Source organism: Macaca thibetana, chromosome 13 (assembly GCF_024542745.1).
Source record: "Macaca thibetana thibetana isolate TM-01 chromosome 13, ASM2454274v1, whole genome shotgun sequence".
Lineage (NCBI taxonomy): Eukaryota > Metazoa > Chordata > Mammalia > Primates > Cercopithecidae > Macaca > Macaca thibetana.
The window spans coordinates 63,449,011-63,468,576 of record NC_065590.1 but is presented as its reverse complement, the minus strand read 5'-3'; the positions used below and the strand labels follow the sequence as shown (position 1 = coordinate 63,468,576).

Sequence of the window (19,566 nt, the reverse complement as noted above, 5' to 3'; positions counted from 1 at the left end):
GCCAAAAAGAATAAAATTGAGTTTTACCTCACGATTAGTGTATTCAGCCCCTGGTACAACACATCCCTATGTTGATTAGCATCGGGTCCTTCTTAAGGCTTTTAAAATTCTCCTTATATTCGTTTTAGTATTTGTGTATCTGTATGTTTAATCAAAGAATCTCTTCTATACTCTCTCCATCAATCTGTAAGAATGTAAAATAACTCAGAGTTTTTAATTGAAATATAGCACCCACGGAGTTTACGAGAACACGTCGCTTCCCTGATGTCATTATGACTTTTTCATCCACCCGTCAAATAGGACATTTGAAGCCTTTCTTTCCTCTTAGATTTATTTTCTTGTTCTTAGTATGTGTTAATTAGTAATTTTTAATTTACAATCCACTGAAGAAAATTTTATTGATGAATACTCTTGAGGTATATATATAGTCCTTGTATTAAAAGTACCAAAACTCTGGCATTTTGATCAACTTTTAAATATGCAAAGAGCCTTTAATGTGCTAACTGTATTTAACTCATCTCCAGTGAACTACTTTAAAATATCCAAACTGATGATGACATGATGAGATTTTTTTAAGCCTTTTTCAGAAAGGCTTATTTTTCAAAAATAAATTTTTGTATTTATATTTTCCCTCACTTTACAGATGCAGCAGCTTGAGAGACAAGTTGTTGATGCTGAACGTCAAGCAGAAAAAGCTTTTCAACAGGTAGAGTAAAATTTTAGTTTAAATGTTTTTTCTGCCTCTACTACTCACATAAAGATTGTTTGGCTCATAATGGAAAGACAATCATCAGCCTGCCTCTACATCTTTTCATTTTGACTGTTCATAGCTTGATCTATAAAGGAAATGGAGAATCTAACTCTATTTTGTCCATTAACAAATTTTCAAAGGAAAAAAAGGCTGTTTTAGGAAGTTTTATCTTCTGAGAAAACTTTTATGGTAATACTAACTATAATGGTTATGGTAATACTAACTATAATTAAGTTTTGTATATAAATATGTTAGTAGCAGCTTTATTTGTAGTCATAAAGAGTTGGAAATCATATGAATGCCATATTATAGGAGAATGAAAAAGTAAACTATTATCAACTCCATGAACCATTAGACAACCATTAAAATAATTGTTTCTAGGGATATGCATTAATATGTAAAAATGCTTTGAGTTGTATTAGGAAAAGTCAAACCTAAGAGTTAAAAAAAAGGCTGGGAGGAAACACCCCAAAATTTTAATGAAAGTTTAAAATTGTTCGAATTATGGAATCAGGAATTATTTTTTTCCCCTATTTTCTTTTTCTTTTTCTTTTTTTTTTTTTTTTTTTTTTTTTTGAGAGGGAATCTTGCTCTGTGCCCCAGGCTGAAGTGCAGTGGCGCGATCTTGGCTCACTGCAACCTCTGCCTCCCAGGTTCAAGAGATTCTCTTGCCTCAGTCTCCTGAATAACTGGGATTACAGATGCACACCACCACACCCGGCTAATATTTATATTGTTAGTAGAGATGGGGCTTGTTGGCCAGGATGGCCTCAAACTCCTGACCTCAGGTGATCCGCCCACCTTGGCCTCCCAAAGTGCTGGGATTACAGGTGTGAGGTATCGTGCCTGGCCCCCTATATTTTCATACTTTGAGTTTTTAAATATAACTTTTGTTTATTAAAAATTTTAAATTTTGTAATGACAGGGTCTCACTGTGTTGTCCAGGATGATCTTGAACTCCTGGCTTCAAGTGATCCTCAATGTCCCAAAGTGTTGGGATTACAGGTGTGAGCTCACTTGCTCAGACAGCTTTTATTATTTTTAAAAGATGTTTTGGTAAGTCATATAACCCTTTCTGGGCCTTGCCAGCAGTAAAATGAGCAGTAAAATGATGGGTTTGGACGGGCCCACCCAGCCTTAAAGTTTAATGATTCTAAATCCATAGCTTCTCATTTCATGAAAAGATCTCAGTCACATTCAGTTTAATCAATGAGTTCCAGTGAGTTCTGGTGTTCTGCAGCACTATAGAGTAATATGGTTAACTATAATTTATTGCATATTTACAAAAAGCTAAAAGAGCCAGCTTTCTATATTTTCATAAAGCCAGAAGAGAGGATTTTGAATGTTCACAACACAAATAAATAATAAATGTTCGAGGTGCTGGACACACTAATTACCTTGATTTGATCATTACACATTGTATACACACATGGAAATATCACTCTGTATCACACAAGTATGTACAATTATTTTGTATCAACTAAAAAGGAAAAAAAGGCTTAAATACAAAATTATTTTTCCTAAGAAGCGCATATGAAATTCCTTATGCTTCCTCTAAGTTTATCATGTTTCCTTCCTTCAACTTGAGTACTACCAAATCTTTTTTCTTTTTAATTTTTATTTTAGAGGGGTAAGGAGTCTGGCAACGAGGCTTTTCCCCTTGCCGCACTGCCATTCTTTCCACTAATTTTGGAAGTTGCAGTATCTGTTTGTTTAGTGGTTTGGCTTTCTGGCTGCTCAAAATTGAAGTCAAGTAAGACTTCTGAAGGAAATTTATCACTTGTAAATCCTTCAGAAGGACCTCTATATGTGGCAGCCATACCAAGTTTCTCATTTTCTTGCCACTGCCAATTATCTCTCTCTTTTTTTTTTTTTTTTTAATTGTTGAGGCGGAGTCTCGCTCTGTCACCCAGGCTGGAATGCAGTGGCCAGATCTCAGCTCACTGCAAGCTCCGCCTTCCGGGTTTATGCCATTCTCCTGCCTCAGCCTCCCAAGTAGCTGGGACTACAGGTGCCTGCCACCTCGCCCGGCAATTTTTTTGTATTTTTTTTAGTAGAGACAGGGTTTCAGGATGGTCTCCATCTCCTGACCTCGTGATCCACCCGTCTCGGCCTCCCAAATATATCTCTCTTAATTGTATTTGCTTGACTTACTATATTTCTTGTTTCACAGCATAGTCACATCTTCCATTTGACAATCAGAATTTCTGTTTCTGCCTCGTTGAAATTTGTGTCCAGGGCCACTTTAGTTGCAATTATTTTTACTACATACACTGGATTTCTAGTTTCTGTTACTGTTGTTCATATGCCAACTGGAAAAGCCACCTGTTCCTTCAGAATGCCAACTGGAATTCCTTCCTGTACCATTATGATTCCAATCTACTGTTCCACTGTTGGAATGCCAACCAACTCCAGAATTACTATGGTTGTGCAACCAAGTCAAGGAACCTCCTGCAACACCCTAATGCCACGCAGGACATCCTTTTGGTCCACCACTATTCCTCAAAGAATGCAGAAAGCTGTTTCTCCACGTATTATTAAAGCCATCTTTTTCCCAATTCCAATCCTGCTGTGGAGGTCCAGGGTGATGCCACGCTGGCTGACTGTAACTTTCTCTGTCTTGGTGAGGAATTTGGTGTTCTCAGCTCCATTAGGGTCACCTGTCATCAGAATTTCCTTCTTGGCTACTACTTGTCGACTTTGTTCTTTCCGTTGTTTTATTAATTGAATGAGTTCCTTGTCAAAATAATCTTCTTCCTCTTCCTCTCCTTTTCCATCATCTTCTCTCTCCTGGGCATCAACGTTATCTTTGTGCAGCTGGCCAGAAATGTGATTAGCATATGCAGAAAGACCCACTTCTGTGGCCCCGCACATTTGACACTCATGACTCGTGCCCCTTTTTGGAGCTGTACACAATGTGACACAATATGCATTTTTGTTCTCCTACCATAGTGATCAGATCTGAAGCACTCAACCAAACCCTCTTACTCCATCAGGCCACTGAGGGCCAGGCAAGGGAGCTCCCTGATGCCCCAGACACCCCATTCAGTTTTGGGTGGGAGAGCCCACTCTGGACCTGCTCCCTACCAGACCCCATCACCCTCAATTTTCATTTTAGATTCAGCGGATACATGAAAGATTTAATTTTATAGAGTAGAGTAAGTACCTAATAGATTTCTAAATAAGCCCAATGTAGCCTAATCTTTGATTTTCTTAATTATGCTTGAAAAGGAAATCTTATAACTTTATTAGGCAAGACTTCAAGCACATACAAGAGTCGAGAAAATAGTATAGTGAACCCCTATCACCCACTTCAACAATTAGTCAAGTCATGGCTCATCTGTACCTCCACCCACTTCCCCTGCCCCCCTCACACTGGACTATTTAGAAGCAAATCCCTGACATGGTATAATTTCATCCACTATTATATACTATACTAATCTAAAACCAAACACTCTTAAAAATCATAACCACAATACCATCATTATACCAAAAAATTACCGATAATTCTTCAGTATATCAAAGATCTAGTTAGTATTCAAATTTTTCCAAATAGCTAATAATTGCTTCTGTGTTTTGTTCTTTAATCAAAGTGGAATTCACATAACATAAAATTAACTTTTTTTTGGAGACAGAGTCTTACTCTGTGGCCTGGGCTGGAGTGCAGTGGTATGCTGTCAGCTCACTGCCACCTCCGCCTTCTGAGTTCAAGTGATTCTCCTGCCTCAGCCTCCCGAGTAGCTGGGACTACAGGCACCCACCACCACACCTGGCAATTTTTTGTATTTTTTAGAGAGATGGGGTTTCACCATATTGGCCAGGCTGGTCTCGAACTCCTGACCTTGTGATCCACCCGCCTCAACCTCCCAAAGTGCTGGGATTACAGGCGTGAGCCACCGCACCCGGCCAAAATTAGCATTTTAAAATGAACAATTCAGTGTTGTGTACAATCATCACCTCTATCTAGTTCCAAAATGTTGAAAGGAAACTCATCTCAAAAGGAAACTGTATTCATTAAGCATTTAGTCCCATTTTCCCCTCCCCCTAGCCCCTGGCAACCACCAATCTGCTTTCTGTTGCTATGGATTTACCTATTCTGATGTTTCATATAAATGGATTTATATACTATGTGATCTTTTGTGTCTGGCTTCTCTCATTTAGCAGAATGTTTTTGATATTCATCCATGTTGTAGCATGTATCATGCTTTATTCCTCATTATGGCTGAATAATGTTCCATATATATATATATACACACACACACACACACACACAAAATTTGTTTATCCATTTGTCTTTTTATGGACATTGTCTTTTTATGAACTTTCACTGTCCTCAATGTTTCCCGTGCCCTACCTATTCTACCTTTTCATCTTTTGACTATTGTGACTAGTGCTGTTAAGAACATACATGTATTTGTTTGAGTACCCCTTTTTAATTCTTTTATTTATGTACCCTTTTTTTTTTTTTTTTTTTTTGAGATGGAGTTTCGCTCTTGTTGCCCAGGCTGGAGTGCAATGGTACGATCTTGGCTCACTGCAACCTCCGCCTCCCAGGTTCAAGCGATTCTCCTGCCTCAGCCTCCCGAGTAGCTGGAGTTACAGGCATGCGCCACCACGCCTGGCTCATTTTGTATTTTTAGTAGAGATGGGGTTTCTCTGTGTTGGTCAGGCTGGTCTTTAACTCCCGATTTCAGGTGATCTGCCCACCTTGGCCTCCCAAAGTGCTGGGGTTACAGGTGTGAGCCACCTCGCCTGGCCCTCTTTTTTTTGTTTTTAATAGTTGATTTGTTCAAATTGGGATCTACACTAGATTGACACATTTTATTTGATTCTTAAACTCTTTTAATCTATAGGATCTTTTTCCCTTTTTTCCTTCTTTTTTTTCTTTCAATTTATTTGTATGGGTTAATTTGTTCTCTAAAGCGTTCCACATTCTGGAGTTTGCCGATTGCATACCTATGATGTGATTTAACAAGCTCCTCTACCCCTATATTTCCTGTAAAATATAGTTAGATCTAAAATTTTGACCTTTTTTCTTTCTCTCTTTTCAAGACTACTTCTTGGGTGATATTGTTGACTTCCGCCAGAAGGTATATAATAATGCCTAGTTATCTCTCTTTCTCTTTTTTTTTTTTTGGTGGTATTAGTAGCCATTGATTACTTTGTTTAAATGAATGATTTCATCAGGGAGGTTATTGCTTTTTTAAAAATAGACTTTAATATTTAGAGATGTTTTAGATTTACAGCAAAATTGATGGTATATGAAGTACAGAGCTTTCATATATCCTCTCCCCTCCAACACACGTTCAAGCTTTCTTCACCGTCAGCATCCAACACCAGAGTGGTACGTTTATTACAACTGATGAACCAACACTGACACATCATTATCACCCAAAGCCCATAGTTTACATTAGTGTTTACTCTTGCTGTTTTGTGTTCTATGGATTTTGACAAATGTTTTATGATGTGTATCCTCTTCGATAGTATCATATAGGATAGTTTCACTGCCCTTAATGTCTCCTGTGCTCTACCTATTCAGTCCTTCCCTCCTCTTACGTCCCGGGAAACCACTGATCTTTTTACTGATTTAATCATTTTGCCTTTTCCAGAATGTCATATAGTTAGAATCAGACAGTATACAGCCTTTTCAGATTGGCTTCATTTTCACTTAGTGATATGCATTAAGGTTTCTCCATGACTTTTCAATTAGCATTCTTTTCAACACTAACTTATCCAGAATGGCTAAAATTAAAAGAACAACAATGAAGTGTTGGCAAGGAGATGGAACAACTGGAATTTTCATACACTTCCAGTAGTAATGCAACTTCGTACATTTATTCACTTTGGAAAGCTGTTTGGTAACATCTACTAAAGTAAACATTTGCCAGCCTGTGACCCAGCAATTCTACTTCTAGGTGTATACCAAGAAAAATAGGAACACGTATCCACCAAAATATAGGTATATGGACATGTGAAGCAACTTTATTCATAACAGCCCTAAGCTGAAAACAAGCAAATCATTTCACCAAAAAAGACACATGCAATTCTATGTTTATCACAGTGCAATTCACAATAGCAAAGACATGGAATCAACCAAGGTGCCCATCAATGGTGGGTTAGATAAAGAAAATATGGTACATATACACCAGAGAATACTACACTGCCATACAAAAGAATGAGATCATGTCCTTTGTAGCAACATGGATGCAATTGGAGGTCATTACCCTAAGAGAATTAATGCAGGAACTGAAAACCAAATACCACATGCTCTCACTTATAAGTGGGAGCTAAACATTAAATACACAAAATATGCCATTTCCACAGTTTGAATCTATCTTGATCAGAATTCTTTTGACATCTAATAATGATCCCTGCCTAGAAAAATAAACAAGTTTTTCTTATTGTGAAATGCCCAATAAGTCTTACCAAGATAGGAGAAGATAAATGTAGGATATAACATGAGGGAAAGCCAATCTAAGACAACTGTAGAAATTGCTAAGAAAATTATGGGCAGGGCACATTTCAAGGTTAATTCCAACCCAGCTCTTCTCCAGGATTCCTAGAGGACAGTTATTTCAATTAGCATACAATGGTGTTCTAGACATATAGAATTAAAGTCCAGAGTTTGGAATAAGCAGTTAATTTTTCTTTTTTTGAGACAGGGTCTCACTATATGCCCAGGCTGAAATGCAGTAGTGCGACCATGGCTCGTTGTAGCCTTAACTTCCCAGGCTCAAGCAATCCTCTTGCCTCAGCCTGCCAAGTAGCTGGGACTACAGTCATGTGCCACCACACCCAGCTAATTTTAAATTGTTTGTAGAGATGGGGCCTCATTGTGTTACCAGGGCTGGTCTCAAACTCCTGGGCTCAAGTGATCCTCCTGTCTCGGCCTCCCAAAGTGTTGGAATTACAGGCGTGAGCTGCAAACTTGGCCTTTTAAAAATTTTGTTGTTGATTTTTTTTCTCCTCTTCCTCCTTCTCCTCCCACCTCTTCCTCTTTTTTCTTTTTTGAAGGGGAAGGATGAAGACAGGAGAGGAATATGAAACCTGTTTGGCAAGGTAAAGTCTGTATAGCCAAAGAGAAATCAAGGTGAATTCATGTTTCTCTGCCTTGGGAACAAACTTAAAATTTTAGCTGGATTTAAATCTAAACTCTCCCACTTAGTTGACTGAAAAAGCTTATTAGTTTCTTCAAGTCTTAGTTGTGTCACTTATGGAAAAGAGCTAATTGAGCTCATAGTCTCTTTATATTGTGTAGAGGTGTACAACACAGTGATTAAGAACACAGACTTGAGCCAAACTGTCTGGGTTCAAAGTCTGTCTCCATCTCTTATCACCTTTTCAACTTGGGCCTCAGCTTTCTATCTATACAATGTAGTACTATCTAATACCTAGCTCGTAGGATTTTGGGGAAATTGAATAGTTACTATGAGTAAAGTACTTGGAATATTTCCTGCCACATAGAAGTGTTATTTAGCCATTATGAAAATTGACTCTGATTTAAGTAAAGTGCCTGGCATGCAGTCAGCCCTTAATAAATGGTGGTGGTGGTAGAAGTACGATTAGTAATGTGAGGATCTATGCTGTGCCTGTGTTTTAATACTCTTTGGCTGATAGTACCAAGTAGTGATATTCCCACTTACATGTCTACAAAGGCAATAATTAACAGTAAAATCATAAAAGCCTACTTAAATTCTGTGAAAGAAGTGCAGCATTCTCTGTCACTGCATGCCAGATGTCTTAGTCTTTTTCTGTAGAGGTGTACTGAGCCGTATATGCATGTTCCTGTTCAGTCGTGCACCTTGCAGCACACATTTGTTGGCTTTGTCTGCCTCTCTGACTTTCACCACTAAAAATAGTACTCAGCTGAAACCAGCTCAACTCTCTACTTTAGCATTGTACATTTTTCTCTTTGTATATTAATGAATGGCATCACTTCTGTATCAATTAATGAAGTTGTCTGCAGAAAAAGTCACACATTTGCCAGATAAATCTTATACTTAATGTTCTAGTACATCCCCTTCCCCTCCCCTTCCTTCCCTCCCCTCCCCTTCCCTTCCCTTCTTTTCTCCTTCCCTTCTTTTCCTCTTCCTTTCCCTTCCCTTCTTTTTCCTTCATTGTCTTGTGTTTTCTGACTTTGGCCTTCCTAGTAGCATCTCTCTTTACCTCTGTACCCTGGCTGTCTCTATATGTCTCTCTATCTGTTCTTCCCTATCTTTCCCTTCCCTTCCTTTCTCTCCTTTAACTGCCCATATTATGGGAAAAAGAGAAAGAAATTGAGGATGGTTTTGTTTTGCCTTAATTTAAAATTCTTAATTCATAATACGTGGCAAATTTCTTTGTTTGTGAAAATTAAACTAAATTAAGTATTTTTTATTTGTGATTTTCAACTATCTACGCCCCACCCCCAGCACTGCTCTGCTCCGATTCCTTGGGTCTTACGAGATCCAGTGAGGATTCTTTAAAAAAGGATCCTTGTTCCCGATTCAAGGGAAGCAAACCACAGAGGTTTGTTGTCATCCGGGCCAACCACTGGTCTTGGTAAGTTTGACAGGAAGGACTTCTCTCCTTTGAAGTTGTTCTTTGAGGATGTTGAGTATAAAGTTATTTAATTCTATGTGCTACATCTTTAAGCAAAAAGACACCAGGATTGGTTATTTTAGACATACTGCTACCCCCATCACCAAAAAAAAAAAAAAAAAAAAAAAAAAAAAGAGAGAGAATTACAAATCTCTCAGAGTTTCTGTAAGTTAGCAAAACCTGTAGGCGTTTCTTTTTGTCACACTTTAAATTTATTTAGTGCATATGTTGTTACACTTCAGAAGGACTTTTTTTCTTTACGTTACCTCATAATCTAAAAGTTGACAGGAAATACAGAGAGCAGATGAATTCTCATGCACTGATGAGGTCACCTTTTTGGCCTTTACAAGACTAAGTGTTAATAACTCAGAGTAACTCAATCCTTTGCTATCTTTAACAATTTCCATGGGACTGTGGCCTATCTGATGTTTATGTTGCTTAAATCAGCTTGCCTTTTCTCATTTCACCATGTCCTAAGACTCAAACAACTGTATTTATCTTAACCAAAAAGGAATGTTTTGCCACTAAAAGCAGTACTCAGCTAAAACCAGGTCAACTCTATAGTTTAGCTTTGTACATTTTTCTCTTTGTTTATCAATGAATGGCATCACTTCACTTCTGTAACAATTAACTAAATTGTCTGCAGAAAAAAGTCACAGATAAATATTTTATTGCCAGATAAATCTTGGTAATCTTTATACTTAATGTTCTAGTACATCTTTTTTTTGTTTGTTTGTCTTTTGAGACAGGGTCTTGCTCTGTCAGCCAGGCTGGAGTACAGTGGTGCGATCTCAGTTCACTGCAACTTCTGTTTCCTGTGCTCAAGCAATCCTTCTACCCCAGCCTCTGGAGTAGCTAGGACTGCAGGCATGTGCCACCACATCCATTTAATTTTTTTTTTAACCTTTTTTTGTTGTTGTTGTTGAGATGGTGTCTCACCATATTGCCCAGTGTAGTTTCGAACTCATCAGCTCAAGCAATCCTCCCGCCTCAGCCTCCCAAAGTGCTGGGATTACTGGCATGAGCCACCACACCTGGCCCTAGTGTATCCTTATTGTTGTTGTTCACAAGTTTTGAAAGCAATATGATCAAATTAACCCAGTTCTACTTATGAGTACTCCTGTGAGATAGAAAAGCAGCAAAGAGCATATTTGGAAAATACTGACATATAGGATTCATTCCCAAGTATCTGATTAGGTGAATACCTTAATATATTACATTTATTTATGCTAACCAAAGAAGGGTAGATTATTGCCCTATAAAAGTATGTGTGTTTTTATTTTATCCTTTGGGGCTTGATCTCTTGCCTTTGTGTGATTCAGGCATGGTGGCAGCATTTAAAGTTGCCTCTGACCATTCTAACACATGAGCTAATCTTGCCTTACTGTAAAGTTAGTTCTTAGTATTATTATTATGATTATTATTATCATTATTAAGACTGAGTCTCACTCTGTCACCCAGGCTGGAGTGCAGTGGCGTGATCTTGGCTCACCGCAACCTCTGCCTCTTGGGTTCAAGAATTTCTCCTGCCTCTGCCTCCGGAGTAACTGGGATTACAAGCGCATGCCACGATGCCTGGCTAATTTTTGCGTTTATAGTCTAGATGGCGTTTCACCATGTTGTTCAGGCTGGTCTCAAACTCCTGACCTCAGGTGATCCGCCTGCCTTGGCCTCTCCAAGTGTTGGAATTACAGGCATGAGCCACCATGCCCAGCCTGAAGTCATTTTTGACTCTTAATAAATCCATGCTGCTCAGTCATTCTAATATCCATGACCTTGTAATGGATATTACATTGCAATGCTTTGCTATATGAGGCCCAACCTTCATTACATGGAAAGCAAATTATTTAATGATCTTGATTTTCAACTTCTGCAAGAAAAATCCTACTTTATAATCATGGAGTACTATGCCAAAATAATTGTGTTGTAAATGTGATTCGAATGATTAATTAGTTTGCAGTAAACATATAAAAATTGTAATCAACTTGCTGATTTCCTTGATAACATGTCAGTAAATTTTGACACATTCTTGAGTTCAAGTTTTCTAAGAAGGTTTAAAAAATATTTTATAAACATGTGGCCTTCCCTTTCTTATGAGATCCCATCCAAGTAGTGTAGCATGACATGCAAAGATCTGTGTGTCCCTCTCCTTATTTGCAGCCTTATATCTGGCCATGTCCCCCATTCTTATATATATATATGAGAATGTATATGTATATACATTTTTTAATGTGTGTATATATACACATTTATATATGTATACACATTTAAAAATAACTTTAACTGTTATTTTAGACTCAGAGGGTACATGTGCAGGTTTGTTACATGATTATATTGCGTGATGCTGAGGTTTGGGATATGGATGATTTCATCACCCAGGCAATGAACATAGTCCCAATAGTTTTTCAGCCCATGTCCCCATCTCTTGCTCCCTGTCTCATAGTCCTCAGTGTCTGTTGTTCCAATCTTTATGCCCTTGGGTGTTTAATGTTTAGCTCCCACTTATAAGTGAGAGCATGTGGTATTTGGTTTTCAGTTCCTGCATTAATTCTCTTAGGATAATGACCTCCAGTTGCATCCATGTTGCTACAAAGGACATGATCTCATTCTTTTTTATGGCAGTGTAGTATTCCCTGGTGTATATATACCACATTTTCTTTATCTAACCCACCATTGATGGGCACCTTGGTTGATTCCATGTCTTTGCTATTGTGAATTGCACTGTGATAAACATAGAAGTGCATGTATCTTTTTTGGCAGAACAATTTATTTTCCTTTGACTATATATCCAGTAACTGGATTGCTGGGTCAAATGGTACTTCTGTTTCTTTGAGAAACCTCCAACTGCTTTTTATAGTGGCTGAACTAATTTACATTCCCACCGACAGTGTATAAGTGTTCCTATTTCGCCACAGCATTGCCAGCATCTGTTATTTTTTAATTTTTTAATAATAGCCATTCTGACTGGTGTGAAATGGTATCTCATTATGGTTTTGAACTGCATTTCTCTGATGATTAGCAATGATGAGCATTTTTTCTTATGTTTCTTGGTTGCTTGTATGTCTTCTTTTTTTTTATTTAAGTATTTTTTTCGAGACAGGGTCTTTCTCTGTTGCCCAGGCTGGAGTGCAGCAGCATGATCATGGCTCACTTGCAGCCTTGACCTCCCAGGCTCAAGTGATCCTCTCACTTCAGCCTTTTGAGGAGCGGGGACCACAGGCATGTGCCACTACACTCAGCTAATATTTTAGAAATTTTTTGTAGAGATGTGTTCTCACTGTGTTGCCCAGGCTGGTCTCAAACTCCTGGCCTCAAGCTGTCCTCCCTCCTCGGCCTCCCAAAGTGTTGGGACTATAAGCATGAGCCACCACACCCACCCAGCCTGTATCTTCTTTTGAGAAGTGTCTGTTCATGTCCTTTGCCCATAGCTTCTGCACAGCAAAAGAAACTATCAACAGAGTAAACATACAGCCTACAGAATGGGAGAAAATATTCACAAACTGTGCATCCAACAATGGTCTAATATCTAGAATCTATAAGGAAGTTGTTATTGTTTGAATCTGAACAATCTAAACAAATCAACAAGTAAATTTTAAGTAACTGGAAAGTAGTCTGGGATTTAAAATACTCCGAACAATCTATTTTTTCATTCTGTTTGGAAACAATCAGGAATCTTTGTCATGCCATAGCAATTTATATATAGAAATAGAAACTTTTAATTCCCTCTCAAAAATACAGTCACATCTCGATTATGTATAGTGGACAGGAATAAGGTTAGAAGTGGGAAGAAGGAAATAGCGATATGGATAATTACAATGGGAGTAATATTTGCAGCTCCTGCTTTCTCCTATGGGAAATAGCACTGGAAGCTGTACTGGGATCCCCAACAGTACTCTTGGGTTCTGTGATTTGCTAGAATGACTCATGGGACCCAGAAAAGCTGTTTTGCTCACGATCACCATTTATTACAGTGAAAAGATACAGATTAAAATCAACAAAGGAAAAGGGCACATAGAGTGGTGTCCTGGAGAAATCAGATATGAGCTTCCAGTTGTCTTTCTGCTGTGGAGTTGCACAGGGATGCACTTAATCCTTCCATCAATGTGTGACAAAATATATGAAATATTGCCAACAAATAAGCTTACTCAAGCCTTGGTGTCCTGGATTTTGATTAGAGGTCGGTCATGTAGGCCTGAAATATCCACTTGACTGTTCTTAGTCAGTCTCCAGCCCACCCAGTGGTCAAACTGATACATTTTGGCCCAGGACCCCAGGCGAACAACAAAACAGGCATTTACCATAAGTCACACAATTAACATAAACTATGTGGTATGGCCCAAGATCTCAACTGTATTACTACAAGGGCAGCCTGAACAGTCAAGATATTCCAGGGCATCAGATGTTGTCTCCCAAGAGCCAGTGAAGGACCAGTCCTTTCTTTGGAATGTGGAGGATCTGTGCACCCAAGTCTACTGAGTTAACCCTTTGCTGAACAGGAATTTAGGGACCTTGGGATCAAGAATGTTTGGGGGAAGTAGGTGAGGAGTGCGCTGAGGTGGGTGGATACAACCAGAGGCTCTCCTAGAAGTAAAGAAGCAAAGTAGCCTAAAAACACAAAGCATTCCACACTGGAGGCTATACTTGTATACACATTTGTGAGAGTTTATTTAACAACCAATTTGAATTCACAGGTGTTTGTTATTGGCCAGTCTCTGAATAGTTAAAATTCTTAAATGGTTCTGGTTAAATGAATGGAAAAACAAGTGAGCTGTTTTCCATATGGTTGTGGTGAGATGTTTTAAAAGGCATCTTGGCTTTTCTGTGGACCTCTTAGCTTTTCTGTAGACCTCTTATTCATATTAATTACCAAGGAAGGCTGAATCCTGTCTACAGAACTTGGTCTTAATAGGACCAGTTGGTAAGTAGGTTGCTTGTAACTACTTTGTGGTCTCTCTCTCTAAGAGATTTTGCCCCTTTTGCCAATAGTTTTCTTGCCTAGGAAAGTTGTTTGCCTAAAAGTAATGGTCGAATTAAAGAGCTTCAGACGGGAAGGATGCATCCAAGGAGCTCTGTAGCATTCATTCATGTAATAACAACTTCCAAATTGAATGTGTTATTCAGGGTAAAAGAACAGTTCCAAACCATAGTTTTCCAGGACTATAGACCTTTCCTAAGCAATAATAGGACTATTTTATGTGGCTGCCCAATGTCTGTAGGGTGGCTTGCTTTAACTTAATAAAGGGACACTAGATGTAGGTCTGGTCGCATTTATTTTTATTCTTACTCAATTACTTTTGTTTTTCTTGAGGTTTACTTCTATTAATCTGTGCCCAGATGAGAACTACCATTTTGGACTTGGGCTCTGCTCTTCTCTCCCTGCTTCCTCAGCTTCAGAATGCCATATGTGCAACTGGCTATCCCATCTTAAGATTACTGTCCAGCTCTCTGTCCTGCTCGGGCGGTTTTGCATGACATCATCTCTGATGCAGACCTTTGTGCTTGATACAGATCTTTGTCCTTCAGCTCATGCAGAAAGCCCGCTATATTACTTAGAATCTAAGGTAGCTTAAATTATCATTTGGATAGTGGAATACATTTTTTTTTCTTCTTCTTCTTTTTTTTAATCTGCTTTTATTTTCCTAGTTTCCAGCCATGTGGTTGGTATTTAAATAGAATAGTTTTGGCATCCGAGTTGGTTTACATTTATGCAGTGAACCCACTGCATTCATGGTTAAAAAAAAGAAACCTGGCATTCATGGTTAAAAAAAGAAATCCAAACAAATCTTTATACCTTTCAGGAGAAAATCCTCATTAGTCAAATATTTTTTAGCTTTAAGTAAGGATTCCTTGTGACTTTTCAGAAGTGTTTTTAATAATTTCAGATTTTCATCTTAACTGTCATCTTTAATTTCTCAAATGCTTTCACATTATTTTTTTCTCTTTGCCTGTATAATCTGAAACATTGCTAAAATTATATTCTTACCTATTTGGAGTATATAGAATGAAAGTCTTAATATTGTATGCAGTCCCCAATATTTTATTTTCCTTCATACTACCGTTAACATCTCAAACATCTCTTACTTGGATCTCCTTGTGAAGTTTCTGCTGAGGCATCCAATCAACTCAACCATCTACAATCAAGGATCAAGTTTGTGAGTCAAAGTGAGAACTAAAGGAGAGAAAAGTGAGAACTAAAAGGTGTTGATAGGAAAATCTAAACTTTACTATAAGTTGAATAGACTTATATAATCCATGTAGGTTGGCAAACACAATATGCAGATATGCCTTTCTGAGATTTTATATGCCTGGATGTGTTTCGCAGAAGATCCAAGCAGGGCCAATCTATCTTAGATATTAAACTTGCAGCCGGGCGCGGTGGCTCAAGCGTGTAATCCCAGCACTTTGGGAGGCCGAGACGGGCGGATCACGAGGTCAGGAGATCGAGACCATCCTGGCTAACCCGGTGAAACCCCGTCTCTACTAAAAAATACAAAAAGCTAGTCGGGCGAGGCGGCGGGCGCCTGTAGTCCCAGCTACTCGGGAGGCTGAGGCAGGAGAATGGCGTGAACGCGGGAGGCGGAGCTTGCAGTGAGCTGAGATCCGGCCACTGCACTCCAGCCTGGGCGACAGAGTGAGACTCTGTCTCAAAAAAAAAAAAAAATAAAATAAAATAAACTTGCAGCACCACTCAACCTCCAGCCACACACTCAGTCTCTTTTACCCTGTTCTATTTTTTTCCCACTACCCTTATTTTTTACCCTAAGAGGCAGGATTTTTTGCCTCTTAGCTCAGCTGGATCTGGGTTCTTGTCTCATGACCAGGAAGAAGTAGTCGCATGGACACTCAAAGAATGAGCAAGGCAGGAAGTTTTATTGAGTGATGAAACAGCTTTTAGTGCAGAGGGGACAGGGGTGGGGGTGGTCCCCCTACCCGAAGCAGGAGAGTTCCCAATATGGCTGAGCCCGGGGCTTTTTATGGGCTCAGAATAGGGAGTGCGTGCTGACTGGCTTGCGAGTATGCAAAAAAAGGTTAAAGTAAAGACATTACTCAAAAGTGGGCATGATAGTGTAGAAAACCAATTAGGAAAGGATAGGTATATGTAAAATAGGTGGAGGATGGGGATCAATCGAAAGAAAGTGCGCCAAACAGGAAGGCAGGTTCTCAGTCTGGTTCAAGGATTTACCCCGGACTGTTTCCAGCTTGAAGGTTGGATATTTCACTGGGGACCTGCCCCATCTGCCTAGGCATTTGTCTGCCTCCTGCCTCTATCATTATCACCTGAGTAATGTAATGTACTCTTCTTTTTTTAAAACATTTATTATATTTGTGATCTCTCTCACCCACTAGAATGTAATTTCTCAAGCTCCTGGACTCAAACTGTCTGCCTGCCTCGGCCTCCCAAAGTGCTGGGATTACGGGTGTGAGCCACTGTGCCAGGTCTAGAATGTAATTTCTATGCAGGCAGAGATGTGGGGGTCTAGTTTATTCACTGATGCTTTCGCAGGGCCTGGAATAAGTCGGGCACTTGGCAGGTTTTCACTGAATATTTGTTAAATGAATGAATCAAGAAGCCCTCAGTGAGTCCTACCTATATCTAGACTCTAATACATTTTTATTTTTTATGATTCCATCATTTGGGGCTTTAAGCTTCTTCCCCCACGCCCCTTTCCATAGTGTATATGCTTCTTTTTCACCTAAGTTCAAGTTTTTTCCCATAATACATTATTATACCAGGCCATCCAGTCTGGGTCTCATCTCACCACTCATCTTTCTTAATTTATACTTTGTTTAAAATATGAAAAAATGAGGGCTGGAAACTTTCTGTTTCTATACTCATATAACACTTTGCTTATTGTCATTGCTCTAGGAAACATGTACATTACTTTATATGATAGCAATATTCTGAGAATTTCTTATGTTTGTATGTACCTCAAAGGTAACACCACTTGGTGAAATAGGCTTCAGACTTTATAATCATTAAACACATTAAACCTTGCTGTTTAATGTTTTCCTTTTTGAAGTCTTTTAGGAATCTACATAATATTAAGGTAAAATTCTAGGTTTAATACTGTGATAACCGAAGTACACACACAATTTTAATATTTTATCCTTTGAATTTAGGTACAAGTTATGGAAGATAAATTAAAAGCAGCTAATATTCAAACCAGTGAATCAGAGACAAGATTATATAATAAATGCCAAGATCTGGAGTCGCTAATACAGGAAAAAGATGACATCATTCAAAACTTGGAATTGCAACTTGAAGAGCAGGTGAGGAAGAATTTGATAAAGAGTTCTAAGTGTGTGCACTCATTTGTGCATAATCACAAAGATTAAAAAGAGAGAGCTTAAATTTCTATATTTGGGGAGGAATCTTGCTTATTCGGTCAACTCATAGAATTGCATCACATTTATTGGTGAAAGGTGCAAGTAAAATGGCATTCCTTTAAGTTCAGAGTGATTCCAGGCAAGATCTAACACTTTTTGGATGTGAGAATGCTCCTTAATATTCAAACATTTGAGTTTATTTATTTATTTCAGATAGAGTTTCGCTCTGTCAACCAAGCTGGAGTGCAGCGGCTCGATCTCAGCTCACTGCAACCTCCGCAACCCCCCCGCTGCCAGGTTCAAGCGATTCTTGTGCCTCAGCCTCCCGAGTAGCTGGGTCTACGGGCATACACCACAATGCCCAGCTAATTTTTGTATTTTGTTTTTCAATAGAGACAGGGTTTTGCCATGTTGGCCAGTCTGGTCTTGAACTCCTGACCTCAGGTGATCCGCCCACCTCAGCCTCCCAACCTGCTGGGATTATAGGCGCCAGCCACCATGCCCGGCCAAAAGTTAGAGTTTAAATGTAGTATTTAAGTTGGGAGCATCTGGTTATCAGCAGGTATGTCTGTAAATTGTTTGCAACCAATCTTTGCTTCAGACTGTTAGTGTTGGAAATGTTCATAGAACATTACATTTTAAATATTTATATTTGATGCCAATCCTTCTGCTTAGAAACGTGTATACCATTTTTGAACCACTTTATTGGAATCAAGTAATCTAGTTTAAAAAATGTACTACTCATGCCTGTAATCCCAGCACTTTGGGAGGCCGAGGTGGGCGGATCATGAGGTCAGGAGATCAAGACCATCCTGGCTAACACGGTGAAACCCCGTCTCTACTAAAAATACAAAAAATTAACCGGGCGTGGTGGCGGGCACCTGTAGTCCCAGCTATTTGGGAGACTGAGGCAGGAGAATGGCGTGAAGCTGGCAGGCGAAACTTGCAGTGAGCCGAGGTCAAGCCACTGCACTCCAGCCTGGGCGAGAGAGTGAGACTCCGTCTCAAAAAAAAAAAAAAAAAATAATAATAATAATAATAATAATGTATTAGGAAAAAATTGCTTTGGGGTTATGTACTTAATGGTCACTTAACATCATTTAAATATGACCACTATGAAATCGTTTTGTTAAATGTGTTGTTTATTTTCAGCATTTTTTTTTCCCATTTCTTGATAAAGACCAGTGTTTCTTTAGGTCAGTGGTTTTCAGCTTTCTACCACCCCTAGACCCTGCCTATTGTGATTTATTTGGTAGTCACATTCTCAGTAGTTTTGTGACCATAGCCAGATTTTAAGGCTGGTAAATGAGAGCTAGAATTTCACTATGTTTATTTTTCTTGGATCTTTGAAAGCTAGTATTTGAGGGGGAAAAAAAAGCCATGCCCCTAAGGAGAGTCTTATTCTCTTCTCCCCAACGTGGTTGACCCCTGTGTTACTGCTCTAAATCCTAGAACATTTCCAGAAAATGGCTTATTTTGTTGATAAATTCAGTGGATTGACTTCAGTGTATGATCTTTCAGAGAAAGAGAATAGCGGTTGCTAAAACTAGTAATACGTGCATATGGCTTTGTGGTTTCTTTTTGTATCTACTGAATAATTTTTTCTTTTAAAAATTTATTTGGTAATTTGAAAGTAGATATAGTAACTTGGAAACAAGTTTTAAGTGGATTTGCCTTGTATATTTATGGTATAACATTTCCAGACCATTGCATTTATGTTTGAACTAAACAAATTGCTATTGTTATTTCAGAAACAAATAAGAATACAAGAAGCTAAAATAATAGAAGAGAAAGCAGCTAAGATCAAAGAGTGGGTAACAGTTAAATTAAATGAGGTATTTATTGCTATATGTTTTCCTTTTCTTTACCTTTTACTTCTTTTGAATTGATACATCATCAGAATATAT

General features: G+C 38.6%; 1 protein-coding gene across 24 annotated transcripts in view; it reads left to right on the top strand.

The window, feature by feature from the left end:
* PLEKHH2 (pleckstrin homology, MyTH4 and FERM domain containing H2) overlaps nucleotides 1–19,566 on the top strand; it is a 124,820-nt gene that overhangs the window by 31,319 nt on the left and 73,935 nt on the right. For all 24 annotated transcript variants that reach the window (XR_007718940.1, XR_007718939.1, XR_007718937.1 and 21 more), the window contains 3 exons: nucleotides 644–706; nucleotides 17,453–17,602; nucleotides 19,411–19,494. Coding sequence is in view for 7 of the 24 variants with exons in the window: in XM_050755198.1 (XP_050611155.1) it covers nucleotides 644–706; nucleotides 17,453–17,602; nucleotides 19,411–19,494 (297 nt within the window). In the remaining 17 variants the exon portion in view is untranslated. The remainder of the gene's footprint in view (nucleotides 1–643; nucleotides 707–17,452; nucleotides 17,603–19,410; nucleotides 19,495–19,566) is intronic.